Source organism: Apis florea, unplaced genomic scaffold (genome assembly GCF_048593485.1).
Source record: "Apis florea isolate Af1SG1 unplaced genomic scaffold, ASM4859348v1 contig_3367_pilon, whole genome shotgun sequence".
Classification (NCBI taxonomy): Eukaryota; Metazoa; Arthropoda; class Insecta; order Hymenoptera; family Apidae; genus Apis; species Apis florea.
Genome location: NW_028256746.1, coordinates 4,748,941 through 4,775,528, shown reverse-complemented (window position 1 = coordinate 4,775,528; position 26,588 = coordinate 4,748,941). Strand labels below are relative to the sequence as shown.

Here is a 26,588-nt window from a genome sequence, read left to right as displayed (position 1 = left end):
CAGGATAAAAATAGATAATACTTATTAAATATAAAATTACATAAACTGTATAAATAAATGAACAATTTTCAATTTTTGTATTTTACATATTCATATCTTAGATTAAATATAAAAATAGAAAAGATAAGTACATTATTTATAAATAATATTTATTATAAAAGTAGACATGTACAGAAAGTTGGATAGTTAAATTTCTTACAACAATATGGAAAAAGTCTTTTTTGAATGATTTAAAATAAATATATGATTAATGTTTCTTTGTAGTTTTAAGCAATTTTTCATATTTGCTTTTACTAGAATACCATAATGCAAAAGGAATAGCTAATGATGGTAATGTCATTACTGCAAATGCAGCCCAATCAACCTATAAAAAATATAAATATTTTATTATCATTATATACACAATATATTTTTATAATCAATAATAATTTACCACATGTGAAGAAAATTGTTTATCATAATCTCTAAATGATACAATTACTGCTTCACCAGGTTCACTACTTGCAGCAAATTGTAAACTAGGAGCATCTTCTTTACGTCTATATAAAACTTCTGCTGATGTGAAATTAAAGTATCCAAATTTACGTGGCCTCACAACAACTGTATGACTAACATTTGTATAAGGTGGAACACGATCAATTCTTGCATTTAGTTCTCCACTAACATGAGTAAAATGATCAGGATGAAAAGAATTATCTGTGATTTCAACTTCTAAAGCAGCTGCACTTCCAATATTATAAACTGTATACTACAAATAATAAATTTTTTATTAAAATAAAGAAATTATATATAAATTAATATTAATGTATAAATTTATGTTTTAATACTTACTTTGATTACTATATCCATATTTTCTACAAGATATTTATTAAGTAATTGTTTAGATATTAATAATCTTGCAGTTTCTTCTTCTTCTTCTGCATATGTAGTAAAAACAAAAGCAGCCAATGCTGCAAATATTATGAACCACTTCATGCTAAAAATTATATTATTTATAAAGATGAAATTATGTACCATTTTTAATTTATTATGATAATATAATTAAAACTTTATAAATACATAATATTATATATAATATATTAAATATACAATAATAAATTCAATTTTTATAAAATATTAATATAATTTATAAATAATAATAAAACTTTAAAATTACATAGTTTATTTTATTTATAGTTTAATTTATTTATAAAAGTTATAAAATCTATATTATTTAAAAATTTTAAATATTATAATCATTTATTGTTAAAATATACAACATAAAAATTATAATTTTTTTATATATTAAATAAAGTATTACATAAATGTAATATTTTAATTATTTTTATATTTATAAATATTTTTTACCTTTTTTTATGACTCGTGTCACTTACGACAACGAAATAATTATTTCATAAGAACTGGAACATACATTTGAGAGAAGTGCCAACAGCACACTTTCATGCCACGTTTCGTCAAAGAAAAACAGAAATTTGCTGGCAATTAATTTCCGGTAACGGATGTTTAATAAAATGGCGGTGAAAATAAATTAACATTTGTTTAGTATATACAAAATTTGTTTATAGAGGAAAAATATTTCAATAATTTATTTATAATATTATATATCATATAAATAATTAAAAATATAGAAATTGTGTTGAATTCAAAGTATATCATAAAATAACAAGACTAATTTTTTGTTAATTGACTAAATTTAATTTTAAGATTTTATATAATATTTATAGATTTCATTATGGATTTGTAATAATAAAATTTAATACTAATTCAATATTTTATAATAATTATAAATATGACTGCAAAAGTATATCAACCAGATCAAGAATTGGAGATAAAAGTTAAGAAAGGTTAGGATTCTATACCATATTTATTATTACATTTTGACTAATATTGATTGATATATTTATTTTTTTAATTTTAGCGACTGAACGTATATCTGAAAATATGCATATAGTTGCAAATGAACCATCTCTTGCATTTTATAGATTACAAGAACATGTAAGAAAAGCATTGCCTCCAATGGTGGAGAAGAGAGTTGAAGTACTTGCTCTTCAACAGCAACTCTTAGGTAGATGTTATGATGTAGAATATGCTGTAAGTGCTATTAAAACAATGTATGGTGCTGAAAAGAGTTTTGAAAATACTTTAGAATTCATAAAAAATGCTATATTTCTTAAACAACAATTAAAGTATGAAGAACAACGTAGACACAAAAAAGATAATAATAGAGATTCTGTATATAAAAGACTTTCTGCACATATTCCTACTTTAGATCATTTACCAGATGAAATTTCTGATGTTGTAAGAGAAACTGCTAATAGAGTAGAATCTATGATGAATCATGCCAGATATTCTACTGATGGTCAAAAAACAAATTAAAATGACAATAATATTAATCTTTAATTCATTAAAATTTCATTAAATTATATTTAGTTATTAAATATTTAGTTCATTAAAAATTCATTAAAATTTTTTATTTTTAGAAAGATATAAAGATATTAATATATATATATATCATAAATTTGTAAAAATTTATATAAACGAACTATAGATTTAATTAACTTGTATGCTTATATATAAAATGCTGTATATTATTAAAAAATACCTAAAATTCTAACTAAATATTTTAACATTTTTTTTATAGTTTTTTTTTTATATGGTATATTTAAAATTTTTTAAATTTAATTAATGCCTTTTTTTGTCTAGAATGCAAAAAAAAAAAAAAATAATAAAAATAAAAATATAAGCATTATAAAAATTATTTTAAATTATAAAGAAATTCTGTAGATGTCGTTAGAATTCGTACATCAAAGTGCTGTATATTTTAGGTAAAATTAACATATAAAATGTTAATTAATATATAAAATTATGATTAAAAAATGATATAGTGAGCATATCAATTATTGTTACGTAATTAATGTATTTATGTGAAATATGTTTTATTTTCGGAAATTTTACGGTATGTTAATCATTCAATACTTTTGTTTCTTTTAGGTTATGCTTATTTAGTTATTTAATTTTAAAAAATAATCTTATTATTTATTGATAATTTTGTTATATTATGATAATAATAATGATTATGATCTTTCAGAAATTTATTTTTATATGTGATAATTATGTAATAATATGTTTATAGTCTTAAATGAAATATTATATTAATTTAGAACATTAATATTATAAACATTTTAAATATTAAATTACCAAAAATTATATAAATTTTGCAAAAATTTATAACAGAAATTTATATATTAATTAAAATTTATGTGAAAACAGAAATACAATATTACAATAACTTCACAATTGAATATCATATAATCTTTTAAATAATGTAGTTACAACAATTTATATAATATTTTTAAATATGTTTATATAATATTTTATAAAATTAAAACTTGTATTTAGAAAAAATAAACATAACAATGAAATTAACAATTATTTGTGTGAAATATTTATTAATATTCACTATAACATATTATAATATATATTATAATATTATTTATATAAAATCTCATATTTATGTTATATATAATTTATTGGTAATCATAATATTTTCTTTACATCCTCAGTCTGAATATAGTGTATATAAAATTATAGAAGTTGTATAAACACAAATAATAAATAAATAATAGCTTAATAATAATAATATAAATAATAAATAAATGAATAAATTATACTTTTTAATTATATAATTATTTTTTTATCTAAAGTATTGATTTAAATTATATATATAAATTATATCATAATTTAAATATTTTTTCTAATTTCTCAATTGAAAATAATATAAATAATTTTAGATAACTAACAATAAATATTGTAATTTTATATCTCATATGATAAATCATAAAAAATGAAATATTATTGTTAAAGTACTTGAGAATTTTTTAGTTTTAAATTTCAATTTATTTTTTTAATTAATTAAAAAATTTTAATTTAAAAATATGATTATATATAATTTATTATATATAATATATATATATTTATTATATATAATATATATATATATTATATATAATTTAAAAATATGATTGAGATATGAATAAATATTTTTAAATTTATGAAATATAAATAAACAATTATAATTCACAAAACGATATTAAATCTCTAATATTTGTTTTTTTTTCATAAACTTTTAACATATTTAATTAAAAATAATGTTTAATATAATTATAGAATGATGATATAGTAAATTTTATGTAAAAAAATAAGTCGAAAATATAGAATATTTTATATTTAAATAAAATAAAAAAAAATAAATAAAAAATTAAAAAAATTTTTTAAACTACAACTAATTGAGACTTTTTCGATTAGATATAAATGAATATCTAGTTAAAAAAATAGTTTTATTATTTAACATTCGATTAAATATGAGTCATTATCGATAATTCTTATTAACTAATTACTCTATATGTAAAAATAGCAAAAATAAAAAAATAAGCAAAAAATATAAAATCAATTTTTTTTCATTTAGTAATTTTCATTTAGAAAATTCTATTTGACAATTCACCGATTATATGACTTTATGATCATATAGTTTAACGGATTTTCTTAAAAATGAGAACTTAGGTATTAAAGTTTTATTCTTTTTTTTTTTTTGGCTACTTTCAAATGATTATCTATTATTATTTCATTTTTAATTTGCATATAATTACTAAAATGAATAAATTTTATTTTATGTTTCTATTTTTTTTTTTTTCTATGTAGAATCATCTTCTATTCGATTATACCAGTAGCATACTTATATATTATAATATATTATATTATTAATCGATCATAATTATAATCATGCAATATGTTAAATTTGGATAAGATGTTAATTCTGAAGTTTAATTCTGAGAAGAAGACGTCTTTCTTAAAACAAAGCTGAGCATCTGTTGTATATAATTCTGAAAAAAATAGTTATTTAAAATCATTTATAAAATTTTTATATAAAATTAAAATTTTATTTGTTTTTTGTTTTAAGTGGATTTATTTGGTTTTTTGTATTGATATTTTTATATATATAAATATATTTATTACAAAACTCAAGACGTTTATATTGTCTTTAATTTAGGATTGATATTAAAATTCTAATATAGATTCATTAAAATTTTTATCTATATTTCTTAAATAAACATATAAACGATTCACATTGTTTTACATTATTTTATAATTTTATCTAATAAAAAAAATTTATATTATATTTTGTTAATATAAAAAGTTAATTTGAAAAACAAAATATAATTGTATTTTTTGGTTTCTTAATATTTGTATAAATTGCGAAAATTATTAAAATTTGAATCAATTTTATCATTTGTGAATTGATGAATTATAATTTATTATTTATTAAACGATTAATAAATAATACATATAAATAAACATTGTTGTAAATTTTAAAATACGAAAATTAAATCATTTTTCTTAATATTTGTTTCATAAGTCAAGTTGAAAAATATGTGTACATATAATTCTTATAAACTTCTATATATATTTTTATTGTAGATTTATATTAACTTTTTTATATAAATTTAATCAATGATCATTATTGCATTCAAGAGGATCATTGAAAGAGGATCGTTTTGAATTAACTATGAATATATAATATAAAATAAATATTAGTTCACTAATGTTATCTTACTATGTATGTTTACTTAAAAAGTTTAACCTCTCATCTATTCACTAAAGCAATAAAATATGTATACATAAAAGATATACATGCATTAAGTAAATATAAAAGAAATAATAAAAATAAATATGCATAATATAGATAATTCAATGACATTCGTAATCACATACGTAAAAAATAAATATATATAAGATACAAAATTTGAACATTTTATTTATTTTAAATATTGTTAATTATTGAAAAATAATATTTTTTTTTAAATTATATATAAATTGTATATAAATTTATAATTTTAGATAACAATAATAGGTAAACGATAAAGCTGAGGATAAAGACATGTGCGCATAAAAGGTGAAAGGAAGGGAGACGAAAATTGCCGAGTGCGGTCGAAACATGTTCTGTAGGGTCGATCGGACTATCCGAGCATAAGCGCAGTTTTGTCAGTCGGCGAACACCGTACTGTTAGTATTGTCCTCCTTTTTCTTTTTTCTTATCCTAAATTCAAAGTGTCAAGTAGGTAGTCTCGTTTTGTACATAATTTTGAATTTTAACAATTCAAAGATTAATTTCTCATTTAAAAAATAAAGTTTTTGAAATCAAATCGTTTGATATTTCAATTAATTAAAAAATATCTTTCATAAAGATTCTTTTGAAGTATAAGTTTAATATAATCATGTAAATAGTTTATTGTATGCTATTTTCTTTTTCAATTGTTCTAATTAATGTTATAAAAAAAATAATAAGAAAAAGTGCTACGAAATACATGTATACATGTTATACAGGACCACATGCACATATTCATTGAGTTGTTGAGTGTACATTAACAAGATACAGTTATTCATATTTATCATTATTATTGTTGTTTGCAGTATAATTAATTGAGTTAATAAGATAATATATAATAAAGTATTAAAACTCCATTTTTAATTTATAATAATTTATATTAATATAATTAAATTATTTTTATGTAAGTATTATTATTTTATTTAAAGTCATTTATTTTACTTCTATTTAAAGGTAAGCAATATTATAAATTATTACGGACTATATTATTGAGGACTATATTATATATTATATAATAAGGACTATATTATATATTTTATATATTTTATATAAAGATCATATTATATGATATATAATAAATAATTGAATCATGATAAATGTTATACATGATTTTTAAATTTAATTTTTATTTTCAGAAAATTTAATTATTTACATGATTTGTAATGTTACATATTATTAATGATTTTATATATGTATATGATTGAATTGATAATGAGTTTAACAATGATTATTAAAGTGATTGAAATTTCTTTATAAAATTATTATATATATCTCTCATAGTTTATTTAAAAAAAATAATTAATATTGCATATTATATCTAATAGCTTATACATATAACAACTTGGAAATTTTCATATTCTATTAAGAATGCAGATCATACATTGAAAGAGAATATCCTTTGTTGTTTGTTTTGTATGAGAAGAATAGAGAAAAATATTTAACGAAATACGCACAATTATGTGTTGAAATATTTTTATATTATTTATACTCTATTATATATTATGTTCTATCTTTCATATTTTATATTTATTTGATGAATAAATAATAATATTTTTTACATTCTCTCTTTTTTCATCTTTTTCTATATCAAACTATCTAAAAAAAATAAATAATTTTGAATAATTGTAAATTATAAATAATTAAAAAATACTGTCGAAAAATAAGAATAAAAAAATTATTCGAAAAAAAAAATATTCGATTTTATTCAAATTTTTTATTTTGCTAAATATAATCTTAAATATAACTTATGCGCATCGTAAATTTTTAAATTTGAATTATAAATCTATTGTTTTTTTATAGCAGAATTAATAAAAATTATTTTTCCTAATAATATAGATATATATTATAATAATAGGTATATACAATAATAATAATAATAGATATATATAATTTGTATTTAGCGATATTTTAAAAATAATTTTCATCTATACATTTATATATTCTTTGTTAATTCATTTATTTTTTTATATGTATATTTTATACATAATTTATATTGTTATTTATATTATATACATAATTTGTATCGCTATTTATTTCTGGTATTTTTTTTATAAATAATAGATTTGAAAAGAAAAGAAAATAATAGATTTTTTCTCTGCATAAATTTTTTAAATTTATTATTTTTTATGTGTAACATAAAAAAATTACGAATATTTTTAAATAATAATATATCTATATTTTTTTTGAAAAGATAATCTTTTATGATCTTTTATAAAATGGCATATGAAAACGGTTATTAATAAGAATTTTGAAACAATAACAAGATTTATAAATTAAAAAAAATTAAATAAACATTTTAAATATTTTATATACGGATATTTTGTATTCGAAATTATAATACAAATGATCAGATAGTGATTCTGCACGTGCAAAAATGAAAAAAAAAATCGAAAAAAAAAATCTTTTCGTTTATTTTTGTTGTATCTTTTCATTTTCTTTGTTTAAGTTATTTTTACATTTAAAGATATGTGATTAGATTTATATATATGACTATATTTATTAATTTTATAACAATGAAATTTTATGTTTTATATTAAAAAAATGTATTATAATATACATATTATCGATGAAAATAATGTAACACAAAAGTACTAATTCGTGATTCTATTATATATTAATATAAGTAATTATAATTATAATTAATATTAATATAAGTAATTATATCTAGAAGTATATTTATGTCTTTTTATTATGCATTTTAAATCTATATCTTTTTATACATTGATTCTATTTCTAAAGTGAATATATGAATTTTTTTTAGAATATGTTTTTTTAAATTGTATATTACATATATAAAATTATATATATATATATATTATATATATATATATAAAAAATCTACATAAAACATAATAGTGAATAGGCTAGCGAATAAAAAATTATTTCATTCGTTTTTTGTTCGTATTTATAGTATAAATTGGTAAATATTATATAGAGAAGTTTATTTCTTATACTATATTTCATTTTCATTTTTAAGATCTTTCAAGATAATTTTAAATTATTTGATGCTAGCTGTGCTTTATTCATATTCATAGATATATGTCTATTTATATGTCTATTGGATTTCAAATTGTTGTACATTAAGATCTTCGTTACCTTAACCTTTACTTCATTACTTAAGTTTTTTCCAGCATCGAACATCCGAGTGAAAACGGTACAGGAGAAATAATAGTTAATAAAATGAAATCTAATTTCATTATTTTACCTATATATTCGATATATATTCGATTGCATAATTGAAAATAACGAGTATATTGAAATATGATTGACATATAACAAAATATATAATAACTATTCTTTTATTTATTTTCCTTATATCCTTGTTTCTATTTTTTCTCATTTTTAACAGCTTTCTTCGTTTTAAAAAAGCAGAATTTCTTACTAAATTTTCCCTTCATTTCGTGAAATATTTTTGACAGACGAAGAGCACTTTTTTCAAGTTTATTTCACAATTTTTTTTTTTTTTTGTAACAGCTATATAAGGTAACAGTTATATAAAGTCAATTATTCAAACTTCCACTTTATATAATGAGTAACTAATTTTTTGAAATTAATTTTTTTTACGAACAACATACTAAAGGAGTATTGTATAAAATAAAATATTCAAATAAAATATTCTTTTCTCATGTATTTTTCAGATTATAAATAGTTATCAGAAAAAAGAAATATGCTAACACGTCTCTTTGAAATTCACGGCCGGTTTTGCGCTGGACATCCCCTAGAAGTCATTGTGACGACCTTCACACTCACAGCATGCATTCTGAACATGGAGACAGGAAACGGACATCCAACTGTTCCTTTGACTGCGCATTGTGGACCCGGTAGATGTAATTCCGATGTAAGTTGATTTTGAGTAAAATTTGATTTAACTTTTGATTTTGAGATTAAAAATATTTTAGTTTTTAGTTATGAAATGATTTATCATGTAAATAATATATGATTATTTCTTAGGATTTAAATGCAGCTGATGTTATAGTCATGACTATAATACGATGTTTAGCTATATTGTTTACTTATCACCAATTTCGCAATTTGCAAAAATTGGGTTCAAAATATATTTTAGGTAAGTGATCGCATAGATTTATCTGAGAAATGTTATATATTTATGTGATTTAATTCAAATAAAAGTGAAAGTTTTAAAAAATCGGAATTGCAAAATGTATTTAAAAAACAATATATGATGATATTGCCCAACTATATATATAACCGGATCTTTTCATGATACGCGTGAAAGTTTTCAGTGTCAGAGAAAGTTTTATGGAAAGCGATAGCATTTCATTTTATACGTGATGACAATTAATTATCGAATTTACATGAAATCTAATCATTAAAATTCTAAAATTTAGTAAGAACACTTAAATATAATATTTTGTTAGGTATTGCTGGCCTATTTACTGTATTTTCCAGTGTTGTGTTCACATCTAGCGTAGTGAATTTTGGACGCAGTGATATTTCCGATTTAAAGTAAGTTATTCGAAATCACTTTCGAAATCTAGAAATATATTATTTATATATTATTCTATTGAGTAAATTTATTATTTTTCAGGGATGCACTGTTCTTTTTCTTGCTTATTATCGATCTTTCGAAGGCCGCTGTTTTAGCACAGTTGGCTTTAAGTTCCAGAAACAAAGAGGAAGTGCGAGCAAATATTGCTCGTGGCATGTCGCTTTTAGGACCAACTATTACATTAGATACTTTAGTGGAAACTTTACTTATTAGCATAGGATCCTTATCCGGAGTTAGAAGATTAGAAATTTTATGCAGTTTCGCTTGCTTGGGAGTTGTTGTAAATTATATTGTTTTCATGACATTTTATCCTGCATGTTTATCACTTATTCTTGAGGTAAATTTTATATTTTCATGTTAATTATTAAAATAAATAAATAAATATATATAAAATATATACATATATATTATTTTTCAGCTTTCTCGCGAAACTAATACAATGAAACCATTAAGTGCTGATAAAATTTTTATGATGCATCCATTAGATGAAGAGGATCAGAAGCCAAATCCAGTAGTAGAACGAGTTAAATTAATCATGATTGCTGGTCTATTTGTAGTACATGCCAACAGGTACTGCATTCTTGTGTTTATTTTCTATTTTTTATAATATATAAGTCGTGTTTCCGCTTGAAATGAACTTTATATTTTATACATCAGATAATAGCTAACAATAGAAAAAAACTGACAAAAAGTTATCACAAATCTGCCCCATAAGATGTGTATTTTTTTTTGCTTGAGTTTATTTTTTGTTTGACAGTTTCCTTCTTCTTAACTTCCACAGGTCAGGTTCAACTTATTACATAGTAGCATAAGTATATTTAAATCATATTCAATGAATATGTAATAATTCATAAGTATTTAATTCATATTCAATGAATTATGCAAAAAGAGATAGTATCTTGTCGAGGTTTGGGTTCCTTTATCCCTTTGGATGTTAAGGAAACAGTACATGATACTCTTGTGTCGAGTCAAGAATGATGATAATTATTATCTTTATAAAAAATTCAAATTTCTTTGAAATACATAAAAGTAATATCTGTCGATTCGTAATTTATAAGATTAATTTATATAAATTATTGTTATATATAGAAAGATACAATAGAATTAATGATTAAGTTTAGAAAATTATATCATTACGTCATTGATATAAAATTGATATAAAATATTCATTTCAGTCGTTTTAAAAGTGAAGAAAGCGAAGATACAGTAGAAGGCAAAGTATCTCCCACGAATTCACATGTCATAGTGAATTCTTATAATAAAACTGAGGATTCATCTGAAGTCAAAGGTTATTTAATGAATTGGCTATCTGTTAGTGCAGATAATATTGTGATATTGATCCTTCTTCTTGCACTTGCAATTAAATTTATTTTCTTCGAAGATAAAGAAGATATTGCTAAACAATTACAATTCAAAATAGAAGATGATACAGAAGAAAAAATTGAAAGTGAATACATGAAAGAAAAAAAATTTGAAATTGAATATGTAAAAGAGAATGAAAATGAAGATATGAGTTTTTCTTTTCTTACCACCAAAATGCCATTCAAACTATCTTTTGCTAAAATGCAAACAATTTCTATACCTTGGATTGATGGCAAGGAAGAACAAATAGATAAAAAACAATGTACTGTAGATACATCAAGTGATAAAAATTTATTTTCACGAATTCCTAGATCTATAGAAGAATGTCTTAAAATATACAAATCTGAGGTAAGTAAAAGTGTTATAAATATGTATCTATATATTTTTTTTTAATTTTTTATATATTTTTAAATCCATAGCTTGGCGCAAATGGATTAACGGATGAAGAAGTAATTCAGTTGGTAAAGAATAATCATATAGCTGCTTATCAATTAGAAAAAGCAGTCGGTGATATGGAACGGGGTGTAGAAATCAGGCGTTTTATAATAGGAGAGGCTGGAAATTTTCTTGATTATCTTTCCAATTTGCCATATAAAGATTATGATTATAGTAAAGTATTAGGAGCTTGTTGTGAGAATGTCATGGGATATGTACCAGTACCACTTGGAATTGCTGGTCCCTTATTACTTGATGGTGAATTATATTATGTACCAATGGCAACAACAGAAGGATGTTTAGTAGCATCTACAAATCGTGGTAGTAGAGCATTGTTAAAATGTGGTGTAACAAGCCGTGTAGTTGCTGATGGAATGACTAGAGGACCAGTTGTGAGATTTCCAAATATTGTTAGAGCAAGTGAAGCTATGGCATGGATGCAAGATCCTGACAATTTTAAAGAAATGAAAAATAGTTTTAATTTAACCAGTAGATTTGCACGTTTGACAAAGATTAACATACGTATTGCTGGCAGGCATTTATTTATTCGTTTTGTAGCAACTACTGGTGATGCTATGGGAATGAATATGTTATCTAAAGGAACTGAAAAATCATTAAATACAGTGAAAGAACATTTTCCTGATATGGAAATATTATCGTTAAGCGGTAATTTTTGCACCGATAAAAAGCCAGCAGCAGTAAATTGGGTTTGTGGTAGAGGTAAAAGTGTGGTTTGCGAAGCAGTAGTACCTGCAGATATTGTTACAAATGTGTTAAAAACATCTGTTCATGCTTTAGTTGATGTGAATATAAGTAAAAATATGATTGGATCTGCTATAGCTGGCAGTATAGGTGGCTTTAATGCACATGCTGCAAATATTGTAACTGCAATCTTTATAGCTACGGGTCAAGATCCTGCACAGAATGTTGGAAGTAGTAATTGCATGACTTTGATGGAACCATGGGGAATAGATGGTTCAGATTTATATGTGTCTTGTACAATGCCTAGCATAGAAATAGGTACTGTTGGAGGTGGAACTATTCTTCCTGCACAAGGCGCGTGTTTATCTATATTAGGTGTTAAAGGTGCACATAATGATGAACCCGGTGAAAATGCAAGCAGATTAGCTAGAATAGTATGTGCGACGGTACTTGCCGGTGAATTGTCATTAATGGCTGCACTTACGGCTGGTCATTTAGTCAAAAGTCATCTTCGGCACAATAGGTATAAAGATTAAATAAATATCATTTAAATATTAAATATGTATATATATATATATATATATATGTTTTCTTATATAGTACAAAATTCATATCATAATTTTATTTTAGATCATCGACCACTGTAACAAATGCGATGACTGTTCCTCAAAAATATACAGGAACTAAATTATCTGTGCCAAATCTTTTACAACCAGTACAAAATGTTTGTAAGGGACTCTTAGAGAAATCTTAACATTAATCATATACATAAAAAAGTTTATTTTTAACTTTGAGTAGATTATTTTGTATCATAATGTAACTACTAAGTATAATATTTCTAACAAATAATACTTTTTTATGTACATGAAACAAGATATTCTAAAAAAAAAATTGAAATATAAGTAAATACAATAAAATGGTATTTCTATAATTTAATAAAAAGAAATTATAATGACATAAATTGCATCAAATGCAAAAATGAGTCAAATATGTTGCAAGCTTATATTGTGAATATTAGTATTTTGAATGTGATGGAATATATATACTTAATTTACAATGAAATATGTAGTTAACTATGGTTGTATAATTTAAAGATTATTTTTTTTGCCTATACAGTCATATTTTTATATATTATGCAATATTAATTTTTAGTTGTAGTTAGGTTCAATAATAAAAAAAAAAAATATGATCGAGGACTGTACATTATGTAGTATATATTGAATACAATCAAATTGTTTTACTTAAAAAACAAATATATATATATATAGAATGTTGATACATTTATGTGACATTTTTGCAGGATTAATTCTAAAAGCTAAAATAAGTAAAAATTAGTATATCAAAATGTTGTTCAACGTTTATTTATTAAATTATAAATAATTAAAGTTTATATTAAACAAAACGAGATACAGATACAATGAGATAGCTTCATCTACTGTTTTTATTTCATTTAACACAAACTTAAATTGCTCATATATATATATATATATATATATATATATATATATATATGAATGTATATATATATATATATATAAATGAATTTTAAGCCTTATATATTAATTTCTGTGTTCGTTTTGATTAGAATCAATCTTTCAAATATGTCTTATGAATATATTATTCTATTTTATTCTTTATTTTATGATATTAAAATATATAAATACAAATTAAATTATATTTTTTGTTTTTAATTATTTAATTAATAATATAAAAATTAAATATGCATTATATATAAAATTTTATTACTATGAAGAAGAAATTTAAATTACAATTAAATAAAAAAAAGATATATAATAAATAAATAAATAAATAAAGAAAAAATTTTTTCAAATATATGTATATATTTTATCCGAGTAATAAACAAATTTATTTAATATAAAAAAATTATACTTTTAAAAAAACATGACCCAATAATATATATTATAAAATTCATTATTACTTTAAAATTTACATTTTTTCATACGTTTCTTCATATCCACAAGTAGTGCAGCTATGTGTATATGTATCATCATCTTCATTATATAAATCTTCTCCAAATTCATGTGTATGAGATGCTTTTGATGTTTTATCATACAAGGAACTTCTAACTTGCATTCTTAATTGTTTAATCTATAAAACAAATAGTCTAGTTTGTATTAATATTATTCTGTATTTTTGCTAGTATAAATATGTTTATTACCTTCTTATTAAATTTTTTAATTTTAATTCCTTCTCTTTTAACATCACGTAATTCTTTTTCCTTTAATAATTTTTCTTCAGAACCCCATACTTCTAAAGCTCTCTGTTCTATTTGCAATTGCAAATATAATTTCATTTCGCCCCAATTTATATTATGAGGATTTTTTTTTGTGATATATTTTAATGGAGGTTCTCTTTTATCAAAATCACAATCTTTTAATAGATATTCTTGTTTTGCTTCAGTTTTTGTAATTAGAGAGTGCTTGCCCTTAGGATCTCTGAAATAAAAAAAACTATTTATAATATTTTAAAAATTTATCTTAAAATAATTATTAACTTATATGCTTGTACCTGCATTTATCACATACAGGTATATCAAATGTTTGTAGAAGATATGAGTCTTTAAATTCATTTTTACATTCTTCACAATGAGGTAAATTAACAACAATAGGAGCAGGTTCTGATGTTATTTTTAACTAATAAAAGAAAAAACATTAATTTTCAAATAAGATATAAAATTTAATTCTATAAATTTTAAAATATTTTTAATTATTATACCATTTGTTCTTCTAAGTCATCACTTTCTTCTATAAGAAAACCTCCTCCACTGTCTATAACACGTTGTCCTTGAATTTTTAAGCAAATACCTTTTGTTGAATCTTTACATTCACTTTAAAATTTGAATATTTTTATTAAAAAATATTTATTTTTTAACCTATTAATATTCCAAAAATATTAGTTAATTCTAATATACCTTTTTATATAAGGATGGGAAATTATCTTAGATTTTTTTAAAAGTAATGCTTTTTGACGATTTCGCTCTGCACGTTCTTTAAAGTGCTGAGAATTTTCTATTTCTTTATCTTCTTTATCTCTATTTTCTTTATCTTTAGATAGATTCATTTCTAATACAGACATTTTCTATAATAATATTTTTACAAAGCAAAATTTTTCTTAAAACAATTGAACATTAATCTGAAAATTATAAAAAAATCAATAAATTCATTGTTTAATATTATTTTTTATAGTACTAATAATATTTAATTTTTGTAAATATAACACAACTTACATATATATATGTACAATTTATCGTTAAATTTATAAATAAAATATAAATAAACACTTTGTAATGATTCATAAATTATTTGTCATCTTTTTATCATATGAATTTATATTATATAACTAAAAAATTATTCAACAAATTTTACATTAAATTTACAAATTTATATATTATATATATTCTTGCAGAATAATTCACTTAATTTGACTTTTAATTTTATATACATCTAACATCAAGCATTAGTTCGCCATTTTTCTTTTCAATAGCAGATTCATTTTAATAGCAGTTCCGCGAAATTTTGTATTAATTTTATAAAAAGTTTAAAATAGAAAATAATTTGTAATTTAATTAAAAAAATTTCATAAAAAAATCAAAATATAATCGCAATTTTATTTTGTCATGTAAATCAATATTATGATTACAAGTTCTTTTATCTAAATTAAATTTTGAACTAAAATAAATAAGAACGTGCGTGCGTTTATGTTTTAATCATTTTTTTTTAAACAAATTATAACTTTATTTCAAAAGAGGTATATAATAAAATTCGAATTGTATTAGATAATTTGCGATTCTTTTATTTTTCTATATACATTGCAAGTTATCTAAAATTTAAATATTTAAAACAAAGAATTGCAGAAGATAGTGGTAAAAAATAAATACTTTTTTTTAAAATGTACTTTAATTATACAATCATATTTATATTTACACATATATAATAATATATTATAACAAATATTTATATAATATATAAATATAGACATATTTAAATATTTATTCAAAGTATTAATTTCAAACTATCTAATGTATACGCAATTTAAAAGCTTTGTTTAATTATAAATTGCTTTTTCTTAAAGAATCTTTTTACATTTCGTGAATGAAATATATAAATATTACATTACAACTTGCATAAATTTGAATATTTAACATGCATTACAAATTTAATATTAATAATAAATAATTATTTTCTCATCAAAAGTTCGAAACAAGTACTAAACGTACATAAAGATGGCGGTATATCTTCCATTAATCTAATTATACACAAAGCATAAGCAATATGATTTTTTTTCTTTAATTCTTGCACAAGAATTTCTGCATTTTCCTTTACATTTGTTAAAGATCGATTTATAAATACATGTTCAATGATTCGATTAAATATTTCGTGATTTGGATCGAAACTTGCTGTCAAATTTTTTAAGAATAACATTTCTAATATTGGTGCTGACAATGTGATTTCCTAGAATATATAATAAAATATATAAAATATAAAAAATAAATTTTAATTCTTTTAAAGTATATACATATACATACTTCGTGTTTTTCTTTAAGAATATTTATTGCTTCTTCATGAAATTCTGAATTATCAATATCCAATCTAATATAAATTGCATGTTCAAGAGGAATTTCTTCCATGTTCAAGAATTCTTTGAGTACCTATTGCAAATAATTTTCTGAATTATTTAAATTCAATTATTATATAGTAAATATATAGTAAATTATAGTTTTTAATTTTAAGTGAAATGAATTTTTTACGTTTAATAATTTGTATTTACATTTGTTGAAGATAATATTTTTATTAATTCCTTATATTCTTCGAAAATTTGTTTATTATGTTTGTTTTTTTCTTTTTCCACGATATAAATATTAACTATTTTCATCATTTTTAAAATTGGATGTTTATCAACTTTTATATATTCAGAATTTTCAAATTTTGGCCATTGCAATAACAATTTTTTCACTTCATAAAAATGATCAATATTTCGTATTTTATTAAATATTTTTTCAAAAGCTTCAAAGCGTTCTTTTTCTGTTACACATTCTCCTATATCTTTTGTAAGAGAAATATTTTCTATATACTTTTTTTGATTTAAGTTATTTTTTCCATTTTCTACATTTTCTACTACATCTTCATCTGAAAAATTTCCCCAATTATCAGTCCATTCTATATCATTTTTATCATTAGATTTAGACACATTTTGTGTTATTCTATTTCTGTCATATTGCAAATTTTGTGTGGAAATTTTTTTCTCTTTCAATTTTTCAATTGATTGATTTAAATTTTGAGTAAGTGTAATATTAAATTCATCTCTCTTTTTATACTCTTCAATTTTGCTAGTATCTTCTATTTCTTGATTTATTTCAAAAAATGCTGTCTTTTTTATTCCATATCTTTTGAAGAAACATGTTTGTAAATATTTAAATGATTCATAAATATCAGATTCTCTGCATTTGTGTATTACACTCATCATTTTCCACATTAAACTCAATGGACTATATAAATATAAATTTTCAAAATTTTTATATAAAGTTTTATACAATTCCAAACAATAATAATACATTAGAGTTTGAATATATAATTCTATTTGTGGAAATTCTGTTAAAATATTATGAATTTCTGATATATAATTTTTTTGTACACTAAATAAATATGCCATACCTAGTAACCAATCTTGTTGTATAGTATATTTTGCACATTCTAAAAATACTGAAATAAGAAAAAAATTCATTTGTTTAATATTTGATATTATATTCAAATAAGTGAATATGTTATACTTACAATGGTTAATATCACTCACTTCTAAGCCACAACAAGAAGACTCATTTAACATAGTAATTCTTAAAAGAGCACGACAACATTTGAGTTGTGTAATTTGTATATCCGGCATAGAATAATTTGTGTATTTTGTATCAAGATTACTGATTTTACAATTTTTATGTAAATCTTCATAAAAACATGGAAAACTTTGAACATCATTATTTATGTAATTTTCATTTTCTGTATCATTATCTTGATTATTAGAAGAATTAAATTTTAATTTAGATTTCCAAAAATTTGTATCACTTATAATTTTTATTAAATGAAAAGTTGAGCCTTTCATTATATTTGCAGAAGTTTTCACTATTTCGGTAGAAGTTTCTAAAACTTTAGGAACAAATTCTTTAGTTTCTACTTGAGGCTGTAAATTGACAATAGTTTAGTATAGTTCTATTTTCTCCGTTGAAAATTGTATTTTATAATATATTTCTTACAGTAGTTAATGCGTCTATGAATTCTTCTTCACTATCTGCATCATTAAAATCATCGGATGGTGAATCGGCAGGTAACCACAATTCTAAATTTTTATGTATCATTTGTATTTCTATTAAATGTATCTGATCTAGTGCTTTGCTCAATATATCGTTTGATCCATTGTTTATTGCAAACCACAAATATTTTTGTCGAGTTTTTAGATCTTCATAATCTTCACAAAATCCTAATTCTAAAGCAACGGTCCAGGCAGAAATGTAATTATTTTGTATTAATTGTTGACAAGTAGCAGCGCAAACATTAAAATCCTTTACCTATTATAATCACATATTATATATCAATTATCTAATCATATCAGATATATAAATAAGTATTAAATGATAATTTTAAAATAATTCTACCTCAAGTGCTTTTTTTGCAATTAATTCCAAGACTTTTCCTTCTCGCATTTTACTATTATTTCTTTCTATTCGTAAGTAATTTGCTAATGTTAATAATCTTTGACGACTTCTATGAGCATCTTCCCGTTTATTTAAACAATCTTTTATTAATTGCAATCTATCTTGCATTAAGCGTACTTGAAGTGGTAATATATTGATATTGAATTCATTCAATATTTGAAGTGAATTAATAAGATCATATTCTTCTTTTATTTGTGCATTATCATCTTCAATTAGATGAAGACAAGTTCTAAAATTATATTATATATAGAAATGAAAATAAAAATTAAATTAGAAAAACGCATCTGAATTAAAAAAACTTACTTAGCTAACTCCATATTAAAATCAATCAAAGATTTAGAACTATTAAAATATTCTTTACTAGCATCTAAGATTAAATTCACTGTTTTTTCATAAGACACTTTCAATAATGATTGTTCGTTTTTCTTAGTTTCAATTAAATTAGCACAATTTTGTATATTAGACTTAACTCCTGATACCAATCGTGCTGATACACATATTTCAAAACATATTTCTGTATCAATGCATGTAAAAATTAGACCATGAATTTCTAACATTTCATTCAATAGTTGAGCCCATTGTTTCTCATCTGAAGCTGATATTCTTAAATTAAATATAAATTATTAAGTATGAGATATATTACCAAAAAAAAAAAAAAAATAAATATATTTATATTTATATAATTATTTACCTTGTATTTAAACTTCTTGCCATTTGAATTAGAAGTTGTTTTGCAGCTTCAGGATTATCTTTAATTTTTCGTAATGAATTCAATGTAATTTTAACACTATATTTATTTAAGATTTTAGTACATTCAAGTTCTTTCTCAAGTTCTTCTAATAAAATGTTCATAGTATTTGTCTTTCTTACATCACGATCTTTAGCGATAGAATCTATAATACATATTGCTGTTTCGTACATATTGGGATCATTGCAAGCATATATGCAATTTAATGCTAAAGTTACAATATTCTCTATCATTTGAAGAATTTCATTATCGCAAGATTGTTTTAAATATTCAAAAAATTTGACAGATAATTTTAAGTTGTCTTTGCTAGTGGATATCAAATAATCACTAAATAAATGCTTTTGTAATTCTCCACCCAGATATTGATGTCTTCTTTTTATAAATGGTAATAAAAAATTTTTTATATCATTCACAAAAGTTTTTTCAGTAGTCATACTCATTAATAATTTAATTTTTTCTAAATTAGATAATTTTTGTAATTGATCTAAAGACAAATCTTCTAGATAAACTTTATAAATAAGATCATCTAAGGTTTCCAAATCTAGCAATAAATTGTCTAAACCGTTAATATTATGTGATTTAGCAATCTTTATTAATTGTAAAGCATTATCAACCATACAACTATTTCTTTCAATTTGATAAGCTCGTGACTCGTACCAATTTTGTAGTAATTCTGGTGTAAGTAAAGTGTTTCTATATACATTTAATGATGGATCATAATCGTAAAGTAATTGTGATTTATCATTATTTTCTAAATTAATTATTTCATTGAATTCAGTTCTTTCAACCCAATCTTTTTGTCGTAATTCACATCGATCGAGTAAAAATAATTGTCCATTAGCATCACATTCTGGTAAAAGTTTTTTATATTTTAATGGATTTAAAGTTTCTGGGAAGAAATTAATAATTGCTAACCAATGAGGTAGTATATATTCACCATAATATATAAACATAATTTCAACTTCTCGACAATTTCCATTTTTCGCAAATTTAATTGCATTTTCAATAGCTGAAAGTTGCCGAAATTCTTCATAAAAATGTTTGTCATACTTCAAAGAAGAATTTAAAATAATTTCATATGTGAGTAATTTATCTAAATGATCTAGAAGTTTTCTTCTATACTTAATTAAATCTTTTTGAGCTTCAGATAAATATTTTATATCAATTTTTTCAAGTATTTGATTTATTTTTTGTAACTGTCTTAAATTTATATTAGCTTCATTCATTTCATTCCAATCTTCATCAATATTATCTATTACAAATTTTCCATTATCACAAGTTCCAATTGCTAACAAAGTTTCCAAATTAGCACCTTTTAATCCAAAATTCAACAATTCTCTTGCTGCTTCGATAGTATCTGGAACTCGAGTAATGCATTCATGTAAAACCCAAGATCTTTTTGTAACTTTACTCAAATGTTTTTGAATAGCATTCAATGATAATTCAGATTTTCGCCATTGTGTTTGATATACCAAGTCTGTATCTAAATTATACATATTTGCCAAAGCCAATGCTTCTTCATATTCCTATAATACAATTCTTTGTTTATTTGAAAGATTTAAAATTTTATAAATATTCATACCTCTATATCGATTTTTCTTGAATAAAGTTCTTCAGGTGTTGTACTTTTAAGTCCAAGAATTCTATATGTTCTAAATAATACTTTTGACTTTTTTTTCTTAGGCTGAAATTTTTCAATATCAGTAATAGAATATAAGGTACTTTGAATTAAATTTGTTGTATAATTTAATATACTAATTGGTTCCAATTCATCTTCTCCATTTTCTTCTCCACTTTCTGAAGGAAATTCTTAAAAAATAAATTAATATATTACATTCTTATCACAGAAAATATATATTGGTAACTAATTAAAAGCTATATTACAAACCTAATGTTTGACAATCTGTATTAGATTCTCTACTTCGTTTTTTACTTGTTATGTATGTTTCACAATCTAGGCATAAAAAGCCTCGATTTGAATCAAGTTCATATATTTGTGGTTGTCCAGCTAAAAATTCAGGACTTGTGCCTAAAAGATTCTTTAGATTGTTTATAGAACATACAGAAGTAGATCCTGAGCATCTTGCAATTATAATTGCCTTTGAAAATATCAATAGATTAGAACTAATTATATAATTATGTATTTAAATATATATATTTAAAAAAAAATATTACCTCATCAGACCACCAACCAATATCTATTGGATGGAATTCAGTAACACCTGGTGGAAATTTTTTTGATCTTGCATGTCCTAAGGGATTAGGTATATTGAAATCTGGTTGCTCTGATAATTTCCATTTTTTTTGCATAAATAAAGTTGGTAATCTCCATAAAGATATTGAACCATCCGTATGTAAACATGTTAAAAATTTATTATTTGGTGAGATTTTTATTTTGAATATGATTGATTCTGGTTGTAAGTTTAATGTAGGAATGATATTCCATATAGAAAATCGTGATTTAGTTTTTGATTCATCATCAAAAATAAATGATAATTTACAATATGGATATTCATTCAGAGGTCGCCATGATGTCAATCCACTATCTGAAGCTGTTGACTATAATTTATTTATTTAATTTATTTAATCAAAGATTGAAACTAAAGATATATTTTATAAATTGATATAAAAAATGAATTAATTACCATTAATTTCTGTGTTATTGTATTTCCAGCAACATAAAATAAGTTGTGCTTTTCATCATAAATTACAGCATTTATTCCATTCTTATAAAAAGTACCAAAAGAAAATTCATAATTTGCTTCAAATTCATTAATTGTTAAAATGTAATATGATCTAAGCAAACCACTATATGTGATTAATAGAAATTCATAAGAATATTTTTCAGATTTTGTCTTTGGCTTAAGAAATATCATAGAAGCTATTGAATCCCCAGCTTCTAAAATATTTGGGTTTTGAGATATAGTCTTTGGATTAATATTAAAAATATTATTTCCCAAGGCATTGTAAAAAGAAATATAACCATTGCTAGATGCTAATACTAAAAGTGATCCATCTGGACTCCATACTAATTTGCGCCATTGTGGAAAAGCATCTTTTGGTACTAAAAAGATAAAAAATATTATTTAAAATTATAAAATAAATCTTTTTAAAAGAAAAATAGATAAGATTTAGAATTATTTAGAATAGAAAAGAATTATATAAATTTATGATTTTTACCTGAAGCTTTTCCAATAATGGAAGAATATTCATCTTTTGCTTTTCGAATCTCTATAATATTTTCTTGTAAAATAGCAAGTAAACGTCCATGATCTCCAATTGCAAACTTCCATGGTAGAGTAAGACTAATTTGTTGTGATATACTTTCTGGTAAAGAATATCTGTTATTAAGATATCTAAGTGCATTTTTTATTGTCCCTGTTGTAGGCAATATTATAGTATCATTTTTACATTTCTGAAATAATTATTATTTTATAAATGTATATAGATTTAAAATATATGTTTTATATGAGTTTTTTCTTTTCTTTCTTGAATATGTGAATGTTCAAAACTTACTATTAATTCTGGTTCTTGTTTTCGAATAAAATATTCTAATAACTCATAAAGTATTGGTTTATTTGGTAATTCATTGGAATTAACCATTTTTTAGTAAGAAACATAACCTACTACTTCAATAAAAATCTAAACTTGGAAGTGAAATCAGTCAGGACTTGACAAATCACATTAATGCAACTCATATACTAATGTCACATACTTTCTCTTATCTTTAAGATATGTAGATAAATAAATTTAAATAAAAATTATTTAATTGTTTTTATACATATTAGTTAAAAATATTAATTAATAAACGAATTATGCATATGATTTTTAAAATTTATCTAGAATTTTATATCGTGTTATATTTTTGTGGATATAAGTTGTATAAAATACATGTGTAAGGTAGTGCATACATGTGAATTTCAAAATATAAACTTTTTCGTGTTTGCGGTTGTCAACAGGGTTAACGTGGAAGTTTTATTTTTAACATTTAAATTTAAATATTTGCAAAATGTCAGATGGTGAAGATGATTTTATGTGTGAAGAGGAGGAAGATTATGGTCTTGTGAGTATTTATATTCATAAAGAATATATTGATAAATTCAAAAAAATTTTGGTTAAAAAATAGGTTAGAATTTTAATCTTGACGTATAAGAAAATTTAAAATTAATTTTAAAAGTGTGTTGTAATGTTTAAATAATAAAAAATAATATTATTGCAATTTTTTCTAGTGAAAATAAAGGTAAGGAAGGAAGGAAGTCATATATTTTAAATTTGTTTAAATTATAGTGATACTTCTAAGATGGCATTTTTAAATTTTTTTTTTATTTTATTAAAATTGATAAATTGATTTGAGATAAAACTAATTTCGAATTGATATTATTTTTATAATAATTTTAGGAATATTCTGAAGATTCAAATTCAGAACCTGATGTTGATTTAGAAAATCAATATTATAATAGTAAAGCTTTAAAAGAAGATGATCCAAAAGCAGCTTTACAAAGTTTTCAAAAAGTTTTGGATTTGGAAGGAGGAGAGAAGGGCGAATGGGGTTTCAAAGCTTTGAAGCAAATGATAAAGATTAATTTTAAATTGGTAAGTCATATTAGATTAATGATATATAAGATTTATTTCTATTTTATAATATTTTATTTTTTTAGGGTAATTATAAAGAAATGATGGCACGATATAAGCAATTATTAACTTATATTAAAAGTGCAGTTACCAGAAATCATTCAGAAAAATCTATAAATTCTATATTAGATTATATTAGTACCTCAAAAAATGTAAGTGATATTATAAATTATAAAATATAAATTGTTTAATTTCTGATATTTATTTTTTTTTATTATATATTTTATAGATGGAATTATTACAAGATTTTTACGAAACTACTTTAGATGCATTAAAAGATGCTAAAAATGATAGGTTATGGTTTAAAACTAATACAAAGTTAGGAAAATTATATTTTGATCGATCAGATTTTAATAAATTAGCAAAGATATTAAAACAACTTCATCAAAGTTGTCAGGTAAACTTTCTTTAATTTCTTATTTGTAAATGAAATTTATTAACATAATATACATATAATAAATTATATATATATATATATATATATATATATATATATATATATATATATATAATATAATATAATAATTAATTTAATAAATTATGTTATATAATGTTTATGTTAATAATATTACACATATGTATAAAACATTTAATTAGACTGATGATGGGGAGGATGATTTAAAAAAAGGAACACAACTTTTAGAAATTTATGCATTAGAAATACAAATGTATACTGCACAAAAAAACAATAAGAAATTGAAAACTTTATATGAACAGAGTTTACATATTAAAAGTGCTATACCACATCCATTAATAATGGGAGTTATTAGAGGTAATACAGTTCAAATTATTAGGAATTACTTAAAATATTTAATAATTTGAATTCAAATTTTTTGTTCATATATAAAAGAATGTGGAGGAAAAATGCATTTAAGAGAAGGTGAATTTGAAAGAGCTCATACTGATTTCTTTGAAGCTTTTAAAAATTATGATGAATCTGGATCACCAAGACGTACTACATGTTTAAAATATTTAGTTTTAGCAAACATGTAAGTATGTAAAGAAATAAAATAAATAAAGATAGATTTACTTCTATAATTTATTGCTAATATTTAAATATATATATAAATAGGCTCATGAAATCTGGTATTAATCCATTTGACTCTCAGGAGGCAAAGCCATATAAAAATGATCCAGAGATTTTGGCAATGACAAATTTAGTAGTCAGTTATCAAAATAATGATATTAATCAATTTGAATTAATTTTAAAACAAAACAGAAATAACATAATGGATGATCCTTTTATAAGAGAGCATATCGAAGATTTATTACGTAATATACGCACACAGGTATATATCATATGCATACTATACGTTTTAAAGTTAGAAAATCCATATCTAAAATCTCTTTATATGATTTTATAGGTTTTAATCAAATTAATTAAACCATACACTAGAATTTATATTCCTTTTATAAGTAAAGAGTTAAATATTGATGTATCAGAGGTTGAAAGTCTTTTAGTATCTTGTATTTTGGATAGTACAATTCGTGGTCGAATTGATCAGGTAATACGATTTATCATTCAAAAATATTTTATTTTCTTAATTTTTCATAAACTATTCATAGGTGAACCAAGTACTTGAATTGGATAAAAAATCAGTATGTGCTGCGCGCTATAATGCTCTTGATAAGTGGACAGGTCAGTTACATTCTTTGCATTTAACTATAGTAAATAAAATGTCGTAGAGAATATGATGCGCGTGAATCTAAAATAACATTGATTTCAAAACATTACATTGTATAGTATATCATAAATACCTATCTCTAATTATATGAAAAATAAATTTATTGTGATATAATAAAATTAGAATTTTAA

General features: G+C 21.9%; 6 protein-coding genes and 1 long non-coding RNA gene across 12 annotated transcripts; 3 read left to right on the top strand and 4 right to left on the bottom strand.

Annotated features, from left to right (window-relative positions):
• Positions 1 to 132: 132 nt before the first annotated feature.
• SsRbeta (signal sequence receptor beta) lies at positions 133 to 1,503 on the bottom strand. The gene is made up of 4 exons (XM_012489130.3): positions 1,348 to 1,503; positions 832 to 976; positions 434 to 748; positions 133 to 364 (listed from the first exon to the last, which is right to left on the bottom strand). The coding sequence occupies exons 2-4, from the start codon at positions 973 to 975 to the stop codon at positions 248 to 250; spliced, it is 576 nt and encodes a 191-aa protein (XP_012344584.1). The 5' UTR covers position 976; positions 1,348 to 1,503; the 3' UTR covers positions 133 to 247.
• On the top strand, positions 1,467 to 3,429 carry LOC105736023 (BLOC-1-related complex subunit 8 homolog). Its single transcript, XM_086911798.1, has 3 exons — positions 1,467 to 1,647; positions 1,725 to 1,844; positions 1,919 to 3,429. The coding sequence occupies exons 2-3, from the start codon at positions 1,790 to 1,792 to the stop codon at positions 2,374 to 2,376; spliced, it is 513 nt and encodes a 170-aa protein (XP_086767924.1). The 5' UTR covers positions 1,467 to 1,647; positions 1,725 to 1,789; the 3' UTR covers positions 2,377 to 3,429.
• On the top strand, positions 2,781 to 14,854 carry Hmgcr (HMG coenzyme A reductase). Of its 5 annotated transcripts, XM_086911792.1 has the most exons (10): positions 2,781 to 2,956; positions 5,896 to 6,060; positions 9,301 to 9,500; positions 9,614 to 9,725; positions 10,039 to 10,126; positions 10,209 to 10,506; positions 10,588 to 10,739; positions 11,345 to 11,879; positions 11,951 to 13,191; positions 13,299 to 14,854. In XM_086911792.1, exons 3-10 carry the CDS (start codon positions 9,330 to 9,332, stop codon positions 13,420 to 13,422), a joined length of 2,721 nt encoding a protein of 906 aa, XP_086767918.1. In that variant the 5' UTR covers positions 2,781 to 2,956; positions 5,896 to 6,060; positions 9,301 to 9,329; the 3' UTR covers positions 13,423 to 14,854. The 5 variants fall into 5 exon arrangements, with proteins under 5 accessions (XP_086767918.1, XP_086767922.1, XP_086767919.1 ...); XM_086911796.1 differs by lacking the exon at positions 5,896 to 6,060 and having other exon boundaries at positions 2,789 to 2,825; XM_086911793.1 differs by lacking the exon at positions 5,896 to 6,060 and having other exon boundaries at positions 2,819 to 2,956.
• On the bottom strand, positions 5,788 to 9,134 carry LOC147657024 (uncharacterized). The gene is made up of 2 exons (XR_015293252.1): positions 8,759 to 9,134; positions 5,788 to 6,094 (listed from the first exon to the last, which is right to left on the bottom strand). It is a non-coding gene; the product is annotated as an uncharacterized LOC147657024 (long non-coding RNA).
• Positions 14,275 to 16,416, bottom strand: Xpac (DNA repair protein complementing XP-A cells homolog Xpac). The gene is made up of 6 exons (XM_003695526.4): positions 15,916 to 16,416; positions 15,601 to 15,821; positions 15,405 to 15,516; positions 15,198 to 15,322; positions 14,848 to 15,124; positions 14,275 to 14,777 (listed from the first exon to the last, which is right to left on the bottom strand). The coding sequence occupies exons 2-6, from the start codon at positions 15,762 to 15,764 to the stop codon at positions 14,616 to 14,618; spliced, it is 840 nt and encodes a 279-aa protein (XP_003695574.2). The 5' UTR covers positions 15,765 to 15,821; positions 15,916 to 16,416; the 3' UTR covers positions 14,275 to 14,615.
• alien (COP9 signalosome complex subunit 2 alien) lies at positions 16,148 to 26,588 on the top strand. Its single transcript, XM_086911797.1, has 10 exons — positions 16,148 to 16,551; positions 23,984 to 24,203; positions 24,539 to 24,733; positions 24,799 to 24,924; positions 25,002 to 25,169; positions 25,370 to 25,544; positions 25,623 to 25,761; positions 25,845 to 26,061; positions 26,137 to 26,277; positions 26,339 to 26,588. Exons 2-10 carry the CDS (start codon positions 24,150 to 24,152, stop codon positions 26,456 to 26,458), a joined length of 1,335 nt encoding a protein of 444 aa, XP_086767923.1. The 5' UTR covers positions 16,148 to 16,551; positions 23,984 to 24,149; the 3' UTR covers positions 26,459 to 26,588.
• LOC100868340 (NBAS subunit of NRZ tethering complex) lies at positions 16,456 to 23,829 on the bottom strand. Of its 2 annotated transcripts, none has more exons than XM_012489196.3 (14): positions 23,657 to 23,829; positions 23,321 to 23,555; positions 22,786 to 23,204; positions 22,316 to 22,699; positions 22,029 to 22,239; positions 21,723 to 21,949; positions 20,084 to 21,666; positions 19,696 to 19,995; positions 19,333 to 19,621; positions 18,934 to 19,245; positions 18,461 to 18,860; positions 17,457 to 18,388; positions 17,215 to 17,337; positions 16,456 to 17,140 (listed from the first exon to the last, which is right to left on the bottom strand). In XM_012489196.3, exons 1-14 carry the CDS (start codon positions 23,741 to 23,743, stop codon positions 16,865 to 16,867), a joined length of 5,778 nt encoding a protein of 1,925 aa, XP_012344650.2. In that variant the 5' UTR covers positions 23,744 to 23,829; the 3' UTR covers positions 16,456 to 16,864. The 2 variants fall into 2 exon arrangements, with proteins under 2 accessions (XP_012344650.2, XP_086767917.1); XM_086911791.1 differs by having other exon boundaries at positions 21,723 to 21,937.